Source organism: Thunnus albacares, chromosome 13, assembly GCF_914725855.1.
Source record: "Thunnus albacares chromosome 13, fThuAlb1.1, whole genome shotgun sequence".
Lineage (NCBI taxonomy): Eukaryota > Metazoa > Chordata > Actinopteri > Scombriformes > Scombridae > Thunnus > Thunnus albacares.
In genome coordinates, this window is record NC_058118.1 from 10,414,385 (window position 1) to 10,426,609 (window position 12,225).

The 12,225-nt window shown below is 43.0% G+C and overlaps 1 protein-coding gene across 3 annotated transcripts; it reads right to left on the reverse strand.

Annotated features, from left to right (window-relative positions):
• Positions 1 to 2,271: 2,271 nt before the first annotated feature.
• Positions 2,272 to 11,890, reverse strand: arhgap35b (Rho GTPase activating protein 35b). 3 transcript variants are annotated; one of them, XM_044369721.1, is made up of 8 exons: positions 11,308 to 11,890; positions 11,129 to 11,192; positions 5,042 to 8,936; positions 4,581 to 4,722; positions 4,072 to 4,149; positions 3,751 to 3,882; positions 3,420 to 3,525; positions 2,272 to 3,297 (listed from the first exon to the last, which is right to left on the reverse strand). In XM_044369721.1, the coding sequence occupies exons 3-8, from the start codon at positions 8,759 to 8,761 to the stop codon at positions 2,886 to 2,888; spliced, it is 4,590 nt and encodes a 1,529-aa protein (XP_044225656.1). In that variant the 5' UTR covers positions 8,762 to 8,936; positions 11,129 to 11,192; positions 11,308 to 11,890; the 3' UTR covers positions 2,272 to 2,885. The 3 variants fall into 3 exon arrangements, with proteins under 3 accessions (XP_044225656.1, XP_044225658.1, XP_044225657.1); XM_044369723.1 differs by lacking the exon at positions 11,129 to 11,192 and having other exon boundaries at positions 11,451 to 11,890; XM_044369722.1 differs by lacking the exon at positions 11,129 to 11,192.
• Between the last annotated feature and the right edge of the window lie 335 nt (positions 11,891 to 12,225).

Below are 12,225 nucleotides of genomic sequence, written 5' to 3' on the forward strand. Positions count from 1 at the left end.
GACAATATGCTGGTGAAGTCATGTTTCAGTAGAGATTATTTGTTAATGATGTACCAGATACAGCACACAGCAGCAGCCGTGTATTCATGCCTTGCTGTGTTTGTTTACCAAGTTGTCAATCAGGAAAACAGAAAACCACACTGCACTATTCCAGTGGTAATTGTAGATAATAATAGCCTGTCTAACATATTGTCAGATGGCAACAGGGTGCAATAGGGCTTTTCAAAAACTGTCATGGGCACTTCCTCTCCATTTGTGCATAATAGTGACATTTTTAATCAACAGAATGATGTGCTTGATATTGTTAATTCCTCGGGCCCCATTGTTGTCACAATATTAATCAATCTAACTGCTACTGTGCGTGTAAATTATAATCAGAAAATGACATTTTTAACTGTGAGGCTCCAATCTCATTTCAAACTTGAGATTCACAAAATCTGACATAAACGAGGTAACTCTCGGACTGCAAAAGGATCAATGAAACACGCATACACAGGCACCACAAGAAAGCCAGGGACAATTTTACAAGATTTAATTTATTAACTATTATACAGTTCACATAAGGCCTTCATCTTCAAACACTATTCTCAGTCAGACAAATTCCATGGTTTGCTCTTGGTGCACAGTACATAAACTTTCACGTTTCAGCTATTTCTCTTTAGTATTTGTTTTGTTCTAATTTCATGTTTTAAAACAGGGAGAGGCTTTCATCCTTCTCCCCTCGGTGTGTTTTTAAATCATGCACTAAACTTAAGTGGCCTTGAACCATTCACAAAAATTGTAAAAATGGACTTTCGATCATTGAAATACACACTAGAAATGTTTTCTACCATTGACTAAAGGGTGGTGTTCCCCAACATACAAATAAACAACCATTATAGAGTAGTATGCGCTCACTTTTTGCTCATTGAGTGTCAGATTTGCCATGGTTGTGTCAGAAGTTTAAGCGGTGCAGTAAGGTTATATACTCCCATGAATTGTGTTACAAGGGGACAGTTGCTTGGTTGGTTCTGTGCCAGTCTTAATGTTACAGCTTACAGCTCTGAGCAGTTTAAGAAGATCCCTCAGTTTAGTCTGATGAACACATAAAATGACTGACTTCCAACAGCATTGCGATTCCAAAAGTACCAGTTAAGTGATGATCCCAAATACAACCAATGATCTAGCAAATCTGGTTGGGTTGCAACCAAGAACCATAACAGAGCCACAATCATCCAGAACTTGTTTGTCTGGTTGTCCTTTTTTTTTTTTTTTTTTTTTTACTTGTTTACTAGTTTAAGGGTTAAAATCATAGGTCTTCATTAACAGTGCTACCACTCAAAAAGTGCTGCTTGTTTTCCATGAAAGGGAGGACAATATGCCAGCACAAAACTACTACTTCACTAGAGCAGGGAAATGGCCGGTGGTGCTTCCTGAAATGTGCCCCATCCACAAAAATTCAGTTTCTACTTGATCATTGTATTGTATAGCAGGACTAGCGGTAATAGTACGTCAAGAATACTAAACCTTCTGAATTAAAAGGTCCTTAATATTAGATGAATACAGAGCTTGGTTCGATAGACAGCCACGGCAACACATCCAGCAACCTATCATGTTTCAAGCGTGTGGTTTCCATGGACACCAGATTGCAACAGTTATGTTATGGTATGACTAGGTTACACATTCAAAGATGGAACAATGGAAAAATGTCTCCTTCACTTGACTGATGGCAGGCAAAGTCTTCATTGATATTATAATGGCCTAAATAAACCAAACTTCCCTAAACATCCAATCTGATCAACTGACAGCTAGAAAGAGAACAAACGCTAAAAGAAAACTATGTTTCACATGGCTGGATGAATGAGGAATATGAGTAGATTCCTATCAACCTAAAAAAGGGACTTGTGGATCAACTTAAAGAACGTAAGTTTTTACAAAAGGATCTTGTTTCACAAGCCTGCACTGATGCCACACTCAACCACTAAAAAAAAAAACAATATGGACAAGTAATCAATGTGGCATTTCTTCAAATTGAACACTACACTATCAAAAAGTGCTTCAGATAAGTTTGTGGATACAAAAACAAGTTTGATGTAAACAAAGTTTGATCTGCCAGAGCTCTGTAGAGGCAATGGGTATGGCTGTTTGAGCTGTGAAATTAAAAACACACAAGAAAACAGTATGTCAAAAAAAAACTTTTTGAGGGAAAACAACAGTGATCATTAAAGTGCATCCCTGGATGTGTACCCCCCCGCCCACCTTACCCTCCCACCACCCCTTTCCCTTCCCTCCCCATGCTGACCCCTCAAGTAGAGCCGATGAGAGAAACCCCAAAGGCAGACACAGAAGAACCTCTGCTATATGGAGCAAACTGCTGCCCAAAGGACCTACAGAGGAACAGTCTATAAATCCAGTGGCAGTACTTTCATGAGAAAAAAAAAAAACTAAAACAGTTTTACACAGATAAAAACATGGTAGCCACAAATCATGTCTTCCAGCTTGGCATAGAGGTTTCTCTTTCTTGGTAGTGTAGGATAAGTGGTGGCTGACAGAAGAGAGGCTTGCAGTGACAGCGCCCTCTGTCCTCCACTTCTGACCTGACGTCAAATTCCAGAAGATCAGGGTCACAGAGGGCAGAGGAAGAGTCACTGATAACGGTAGCCTACCCTGATGCGCACAAGTATGGATACAAATAGCAGGTTGGGGAAGTTTCTCAGACACTTCCTATCCCCTCTCTTCATAATCTAGGTTGTCCATGATCAAAAATGTAGTGTGCAAGTGCACATGGGTTTTGTGTGTGTTTGTGTGTGTGTGTGTATGTGTGTGTGTGTGTGTGTGTGTGTGTGTGTGTGTGTGTTGGTGATAAGGTCCAGCATCATCATGGGCACACGTGGTTTCATTGTCTCTCACAGTGTCTCCTGTTCAGCAGGGGAGTGGTGGGAGTGGGGGTGCTGGTGGAGGGGAGGGAGCAGGGACTGCAGAGGAGACTGGGGGGTGGTGGGCGGGGACTGCTGCAGGGGGCTGAAGTGCGTGGTGGTGTGGGGAGGAGAGGAGCGGTAACAAGAGTAGGCAGAGCTCCCAGTGAGGGTGGTGGTAGGTGAGGCAGGGAGGCCTGCCAGGCCGGTGGGGGAGTCAAGGAAGGGCTGGTTGTAGAAGAAGAATGCACACTGGTGGATGAAGGTCTCGATGATTGTCTGGTAGGTGCGTGTGGCAGTCAGGGCGTCCATAGTGGAGAAGTCTGGTCTCATCAGAGTGGGCCAGAAACAGATGGACAAGTTTTCACTGGTCATCAAGTTCACCCTGCTCAGCTGGCTCACCCTGGGAAAAACACACAAATTTATTCATTCTCATCATATGGTACAGCAAAAACAGATGGGTGTCTACCACCAGAAGATCAACAAAGCCATAAAGTGATTTTAAAAAGTAGACGGGGAACTTACTTGTGTAAGTGGCTCACTACATATTTGAAGGAATCATAATTCTCCCTGGGGAACTTCCTCAGGACATCCTTCATGGTGTATAGCCTCTGTTCTCTATCATTGATTTCTGTACACACAGAGACAAGTCATTATTAAAACTCATCATCGCACAGAGTAATTTGAAGCCGACACATCTCGCTGTTCTACCATGAAAATGATTCTTGTCAACACTGAAACACCTAATACAGAGCAAAGCAGGTCTCACAAAATCTTCCCTACCCTCTCCCCTCCTAAAGAAATAATCTTTTTATGTTCCAGTCAAGACCCTCCCAGCCCAGCAATGTTTGCTTACTGAAAGCATCCAATAGGTCCACCTGCAGAGCACAAGGCACCAGGGGCTCAGGCAGCTCAGAAAAGAAGCTTTTGAGGGCTCCAGCCACAGTGTTTATGGAGAAGTCTTTCTCCACTAGGTCTAATCCGTGGTCTGCACAAGGAGAATGAGAGAGATAAAAGGGATCAGAGAAAATGAACAGATCAGTAGTAGCTGTCATCAGGACCGAACAATCAGTTGCATGTCACTTTCCTTTGGTAACTCTCTGTTTATGTTTTGATTAAGTAGCCATATAATTATATGTCAAACAGCTGGTTCAAACAAGTCAGATGAGCAACTCACCCTGTTCAAACTGCCTCTGCATGCTTTCCATCTCTGACTTGTTCCCGCTTACACGGTACAAACCCTCTGTGTTCAGGCCTGAGGAAAAAAGAGCACACCAGAGAAAAAGGGAAGACATGGGGAGGGAGGGTGGGTGGGGTGCACAGTGGGAAACAAGCAAAGCACAAACACTTCATTAGCCCCATTGCAAACAGACATGACAATATAGATGCTGGCAGTTTCTGGAGCAGTACTTAGCTGAGTAAACCTTTGTATAACTTTCACATCACACTGTGGTCATGAACAGGTGCACTGGTTTAGTTCTAACAATAAGCATGTTTACATAGGTGACTATTCAATAACATTAATTTCATGAAATATATTTATTTATAGTAAAGAATAAAAACTGATAAATGACCATTGACAGAGTAAAGCTTAAAATTTAATTTTGCAAACATCACATACACAACAGCACAATGGACTGCTCCTTAACAGTAGTTAAAAAAGGATTATAAAACAAAACAACTTACCTGTTGTCTCAATGAAGCGGACACACTTCTCAATGAAGAGTGGGATAGGTCTGTCTGGAGATACCACATTCACTAGGGGGACCCCAAAGTAATTGCTCTCCGGGGGCTTGGGAATAGCTGGACGGGGCTTTGGTCTTGTTTTCTGCGAAGACAGACAGACACAGAACTCGCATTCAGTCACAAATGTAATGTCAAGACATTACCACAGTTGAAACCTGCTAATACTGTTTACGTAGCAACTGTGTACTTACAGTGTTACAGGTACTCAACAGTGAGGTTTAAAACATCCTAAATGTTTTTATGGCATCTATAATATCACAATTATATCGATAAAAATTACAGCAGTTTTTAATGAGGGCAAGATCTAAGAAAACTGTTAAACAAGTAATCATTAATTAACAGTAATTTCTATATGAGGTCATGGAGCTACTTCTTCTGTGGAAGAAGATGGTAATACACACCTTGGCTGTTCGTCGCAGGCTCTTGAGAATGTTCCTCTTTTTTGGGTCCTCACTCTCCTCATTAACCAGACTTTCGCCTTTCAGGGTCCCAAAGTCATCTTCCTTGGATTTTGGAAGAGCTCCCATCTCATCATCGCTGCCTATGAAGCTCGTGCGAAAGCTGCTGAACTTGCCAAGACGCTTGGAGCGGTCCCGGTAAAGGCGAGGCTTCACCCCAGCTGCTGAGAACTTCCTCCTTCGCTCAAGAGAGCTGCTGTCGGCTTCACTGTCTGAGCCATTTCCATTGGAGTGCATCCTATTGGAGTTGCGGATGGTGATGATTTTGCCTTGTGTGCTGTCATGTGGCACTGAGTAGATGATTTCTTCATTGCTAGGGCGGGGTTTTGAAACAGCATCAATGGGTTCAGCATAGTCTGAGGGATCATAGCCCACATCCCCACCAGGAACCCAGGTAACAGCAGAGGGTAGGGAGCGACGGTGTCCCAGTGTATCTATGTATGGGTTGCGACTCACCTTCCGGAAGTCAAAAGTGACACCCGGTTTAACTCTCACTTGGGGGGGCAATTTGTTGTTGAGTTTGTTCTCAAAGTCTCTGATATCGGAGATGACAGAAATGTCACTGGAATCTAAGTCAGGCAGGTTGAAGCCCCCACTGTGAGAAGTGAGTGTGCCATCATAGTACGGTGGCGATGGCTCTACATCATCCTCTGAATCCAGGAACATGGTGACAGGACTGGGAGAACTACAGCGTGGGGAGTACACATTTTCATTGGTGCATGCTTCAGCAACATTGTCGTACATGTGTGTGGCTTCCACAATGTTGCGTTTCTCAACCACCTCCATCAGAAAAGGATGAAACATTTCTATCCTGTGCAGGCCTCCTACCACACCCCCAGATCCACAAACCACGCTGTTGAAACGACCCTCAATCTCATGGGCTAGTTCTTCCCCCTGGATCTGCTGTTCACGGGCATAGTCACTATCAGTGAGCTCTGCCTGGCTATCTCCCACTGCCAACAGTTGGACTGGGATGATGTCCTGAACCTCACACAAGAATGCACACAGGGTCTCCAGGGAAGCTTTTCGGGTGACCGAGTACACAGCGATGTAGCCATGTACCAACCTGCTCTTCCGCAAAGTGAAGGAGGCATGGTATGAGAGCAGAGAGAGCTCTATAGCCAGCTTGTGTCCACCAACTGTCTGCTCTAGCAATACAGAAGTGCCACTATTAGACATGGGCCTGCAGTGCTGATGCATTAGGAAAGGGGACAGGAGCTGCTCAATGTCATAGGAGTCTCCACACATTAAGCACATGACAATGCGAAGATCTGCCTCTGGGGCCGGCTGATGAGGAGAGTCTCTGAGACCTGGAGGCTCAGGGAGGAGTGGTGGGGAGCTGCTACTAAAGGATGTGCTCCTCCTAATATCCAGAAGGCTCCTCAGCACCTGGTTGATTTGAGTCTCATTGACGTTATGGCCATAGCCCACACCAGGGGAGGCTGGGTCTAAGAAGCTACACTGCAGTCTCCTTGCAACCTGCTGTCCCTGTGTTATTAGGTTTAAGGCAGTTTCTCCACCAATATCCACATATGATCCTACGCCTCTTTTGGTGACTAGAAGCAGTGATGTTGGCAGCTGTGCTAGCTGGCTATCCCTTCGTCCCAGAGTTGATTCTCTAAGTCGCTCAAGGCTTTCAACCACATAGGAGAGGGACTCTTTTGAATTATACAGACACAGACATCCGTGAGGTGTGAAAGTCGGGGTGTGGAAGGAATTTACTGGAAGACGTACATTTCCCTCAATAGGTCGCAGTGTCAACTCATACATCTTCCCATCTAACACATACCAGTCATCATTTGTGCAGAGAGCCCTAATCTCATTGGCAAATTCTCTGGCCAGTCCATCCTTCCCCAATATGACAAGATTAATTCTGTCGGCCTTGGTGTCCCCAAAATGAGCTTTCACATCAAAAAAGGGGTAACAAGTGGGGAAACGTGAAACTAGGAGTTGTTCAATCTTAGAGTCTCCACAGTGAGGACTGCTAGGGCAGGTCTCCTTTGTAGGGTGATAGACAAAGTGGATATGCTTCAATACTAGAGCATCTCTTTCAGCTGGAAGCTTTTGTAGTGCCTTGAACCTCTGTTCCTCCCCTAAAACCTCCTGAATTGCCCCCATCTTCTCCTTGCTTGGCTTGGCATCCACCTCAAGCTCATAAAAAAGCTCAGAGTACTCCAGTAAGAGCTCCTGGAAGTCTTCTTTAGCACGGTCAATGATCTCCTTCTGATGGCGGTTGTACAGGTCCAAGTACTCTGGCTCCTCAAGCCACTGGTAGAACTCTTCATTCATGATAAAGCTGCGGGCTTCCTCCCAAGGTTTACCAGGTGTGACAAAGGGAGAGGAAGCTAACTTCTGTTTAAACTCCAGCCTCATCTCTGCCCGTCTGCACTCATTGCGCAAATGTTCCAGGTGGGCATTAAATATTTCCTCTGCTTCTGCAGTCTCCAGCAGGTCTGAAGGGATTCGCTCATCCTCCATGTTGTCAATGTGAGACGTGTCCTCCCATGGAGAGTCCTCCAGAACAACAAACCAGTGGGCAAAGTGCTGCTTGGACTCTAGAACCTTCTGTACCCCGGACCAGCTCAGCTGATCTATCTCATCAAGGTCAGGCACCAAGGAACTAAGTGCTAAAGGAAGAGTGCTCAAGTATATTTTGCGACGCCTCTCAATATGTTCTTGCTTCAGACGGTATACATGCTGTTGAAAAAGCTTCTTGCATTTAGCTGTTCCCTCCAAGAAGACATATTCTTTGTACTCTGGGGAGGTGTTCATGCGTCGACTGGTGTTTAACCAGGTTTCATTATGATTCTTTACTATACGGTTGATTAACCATTCATAGCGATCCTTGGCCGAAGCTATCTGCTGACTCTGGAGCTTTAGGGCTTCAAAGTAAGGAATGATCTTGGGCTTGCCCCTGCTCTTATCAATAAGTTGAACCAAAGAGAGGAAAGCAAGGTCCACATTTATATTTGAGCGTGCAGATGTCTCAACTACTGGTAGACTCTTTTTAGTGATAGCAAAGGTATGTGCATCTTTGATATAGCGCTCAACTCCTTCATCACATTTGGTGAGGACCAGCACAATGGGCTTTTTAGTCTTGCTAAGCTGACCATATAGGTTTGTGACAAATTTCAGCTGGTCATCAAAGTTGCGGTTCATGCCCCTGCTGACATCGACACATAGCAGGAAGCCATCAACCTGCAGCTTGCCCTCAGGCATTTGTTTTTGCTCAAAGTCTTGCTCCAGGCCCAGCTGATCTGTGCAGAAGTACATGAGCTTCTCTGCTGATGCCAGCTTGGTTGCGGCTGCCCGTTTGATGTAGGGCTGCATAGCAGTGCTACGGTGTGGCTGAAATGTCTGGTCATCAATGAACTCAGTTTGCTCCACAACATGCATTCTGCACTCAGGCCCCTCCTCCAGAACCCGTGACACCTCCCCCCAAAACAGAAAGTGATCATTATTAACCACTCGACCCCCAAAGTCACTGGTGCTCAACACTGATGTGTGGTCCAGGTAGAAGTCATCAGCACTAGGCCGTACAAACCTATTACACAAGCAGGATTTTCCAACCCCACATTGCCCCTTCTCTTTCTCTGTGCCTGACAAACCCACCACAATGAGGTTGTAAATGGGCGATCGGACATCTTGCTTTTTCGCCATCATAGTCTTCTGACGCTCATCCTGCCATAAACAGGCACTGTATAAAGGAGTTCACTTGAATGTTTGTCCATAAAGTTGCTGATCCGCAGAGGAGATCAGATTTCAGTTTCTTCTGCAGGGTACCAATTTTAAAAAAGAGCCGGGGGTTTTTTCATTCATTCCTTTTATGAGTCAGATCCTGTCAAAAAAACAAAACAAAACAAAAAAGAAATCAGACAGCTAAACTGGACAATAAACAAAAATACATTTTGGATTAAAAAGGGAAATAACTTCATTAACCAATGGGTCAAATGTCAGACTGTTAAACCTAGGTCATACTAGGTAACTATGATAAAATAAAAACATATTATTAAAACACACTACTATATTTGGTAATGGACATTAATTTTGCTAAAGATGCAAACATTAATCAATTAGTCCATCGACAAAGTTATTTTTCAAGCAAAAATGTCCAACGTTTTGTTTCCAGCCTTTCAAATGTGAGGATTTGATGCTTTTCTTTGTCATATACGGTAGAAAACTGAATATCTCTGGGTTTTGTACTGTTGTTTGGAAATTGTGAGGTGCCTTTTTCATTATATTCTGACATTTTACAAATAACTGAGAAAATAGTCATTAGTTTCAGCCCTAATTTTTGCTCATAAAATTTTCAACTTTGCATAGGGCCTTTTTAAATTACTATCCTTCTTAATAACTAAGCAATCTAATCATGGAATAAGAGAATGAAAAGTGGCAGATTTTATTCTATTTTGTGTCCATTTCCTTTGTATACCTAATCATATTGAGGCTAGTATATTGTTTAAGAACAACAAATGATTCTCAGTTCAACTAGTTATTAGGCTTTAATTACTATCCATGATCATGACTATGCCCTAGATCATGTATCAAGTCAAACACTTTGTCTTTGTCTGTAACAAGTGTGAGTTCAGCAATGCCAACCAGTGATAGCATCACCTGATATAGGCAATGGATTGGCAAAACTACAGTAAATACCATTTTAAATGAGGCAGCATGCTGACAGGATATTTGCAAATTTCATTAATATACCACTCTGTGGCTAAAAAATACTTTCATTGTTGGTTAATCTGGTGATTATTTTTTTCTTATCTAATAACTTAATCATTTGTTTAAAAAAAAAAGTCAGAAAAGAGTTAAAAATGCACATCACATTTTCCCAGTGGCCAAGGTGACATCTTCATATTGTTTGTTTTGTTCAATTTACAATAATAGAAGACTAACAAAACCAGCAAATACTCACATTTAAGAGGCTGAGCCGATTCATTTTTTGGCATTTCTGCTTTACAAGATAAATTACTTAACTGATAATCGAAATTGTTATCAATTCATCTTATATTGATTTCAGCTCCAGTCCAGTCATTTCATGATAAATTCTTATAATACCAAACCATGATCAAAATGATTACATTAATCTTATGAGAAAACATGGTGGGAGTGGTGCTCTTTAAATGACAATGTCAGCTGATCACTGAGTGGGGTGACAAGCATGAAAATGACTATCTTACAAGCACCTCAGTCTCCATTTTCAGCCTTACTCAACACCTTTTCAACCAAAACGAAGCAGCGGCTATCTGCCTCATTTCGAAAGATAAAACAGTGAATGAATGAAGAACTTATTACCAGAGTCAGACACGTGCAATCTATGCAAAAAGATCTCTGAACTTGCTCACCCCGTTAAGACCCTTAAAGCTTCCACTATTATTACAGCATTGATTAATGCTACCATTATTATAGTACTGACTACATTCTGCAAATAACTGCACACAATTTCTATAGAGGGGCAGAAATGACCAACTGCAACATTTCAACAATGAGTGTATGAGTCACTGGAGTCAGACGTCATGACAAAATGTGAATTATAAGCTTATAATGAAATGAATAACCTGTCACATGAAGGGACCAGAAACAAACAGCTTTGGCAGGGTCAAAAGCAACCATGGGCAGTCCACACCGCTCAGCTGAGCTAGGCCTGATACCCAAATGAGCAGACAAGTTATTTGCAGATAAAAACAACCAAACTGCCCTATTTAGCAACATCTAAACACATACAGATTACTCGAGCGCACCTTCAAACAATTTCACTTACATAATCTACTTACTTGGATAAAAATTTTGAAACGTATATGTTTTGCAAAGGATTAACAGTTAACATGGTCTTTAGGGTGCACAGAGAGGGGCTGACCACGCCAGGCCTGCTGTCTACATAATGAAATTGCAGAGCCGAAATCTGGGATAGCCTACCTTCTCCGCACCGACAGGGAATTTATTTACCCAGCTGTCTAGGGTGTAGCACTCACCGCTTCACTAGGAAATAGCCCATAAATAAGAGGAGAGAGCATGCAGGGTACATACCATCGCATTTCTCCCTTTCTCCTCTTGCATCTGTCAGGCCAGCGCTTGCCGCAGCCCTCGCCGCCTGATGTGCATAAGCATAAAGCCGCAGAATACACTATGGGTCGTCTCAATTCACAGCTGATCCTGATAATACTACAGTTTGTGCGATGGGGTTATTTGATTTAAATATCCGTTACCTATTCCTGCATTCTCCTGTTCAGCATCACTGTTTGCGTTGCAATTAAACACGCGAAAGGAAGAAATAAATATCCCAAATAATAGAACGATCCGATTTTGTTCTTGCAAGGGTTTTTTTTCCTCATAAGAAATTCAGACGTACAAAAATCTGCTTAGCCGTCTTCTTCTCGGTTCACCACGTTGCTTTTTCAATAATTATTCTGTCCATTGTTGTGCCCACATAATGCTGGGCCGGTCGCGCACACGAGACAACGGTGAGTTTGTTGCAATCGCCTTGTTTCGTCTGAAATATGCTTCTGCTGCAACAGAAATGGTTCACGTCCTGGTCGATTTATGAGCAGATTGCGTGTGTGAAAGTGGTATTTCTGCCAGCTTTCCGATAATGGCGGCGGCCCTCCTCCCCGGACCTAGTTCTCCTCTTCTTTTCTTTAGGAAAAGGGAGCTGTGGAGACAGAGGCGGCGGAGAGAGGGACTCACCCAGCGGCGCCCTCACACAACTGCACCAGGTCGGCTCGCTGCTGCTCGCTCACCAGTCAGCGCGCTGCGTCTGCGGGCTTCGTTACTCACAAGTAATCCATTTCTCAGCATTCAGGCTATATTTCACAAGTATTGCCACCATTTCTTTGTAGCCCCAGAACAGCCATTTGTTACAGAGATAATCATTTTTTGTTACACCAGATAAAGAAAATGCAGTTGCATCCCCTCTTTGATAAAATATCCATTTATCTGCTTAATATTATCCAACGTTACTGCGCCTCCTGTGAATGGCACCACAGTCATGTCAGCTCTTTTTATGTGTTATGACACAAAATTGTAGCTAAATTGGAAAAGCAAGAAAAAGTGGCGTTAAGATTAGGACTACGCAAACTATTTTTCTTAAGTTACACCAACTTTAAGTAAATATTTTATATTGTAAC

What these genes read in the sequence shown, in the direction of transcription:
- arhgap35b (XM_044369723.1), bottom strand. Translation starts at nt 8,761, where the DNA reads ATGATGGCGAAAAAGCAAGATGTCCGATCGCCCATTTACAACCTCATT. An exon ending in CCGCTTCATTGAGACAACAG is followed by an intron (nt 4,150 to 4,580) that starts GTAAGTTGTTTT and finishes TTTTTTCCTCAG; the next exon opens with GCCTGAACACAGAGGGTTTG. An exon ending in GTAGTGAGCCACTTACACAA is followed by an intron (nt 3,298 to 3,419) that starts GTAAGTTCCCCG and finishes TGTTTTTCCCAG; the next exon opens with GGTGAGCCAGCTGAGCAGGG.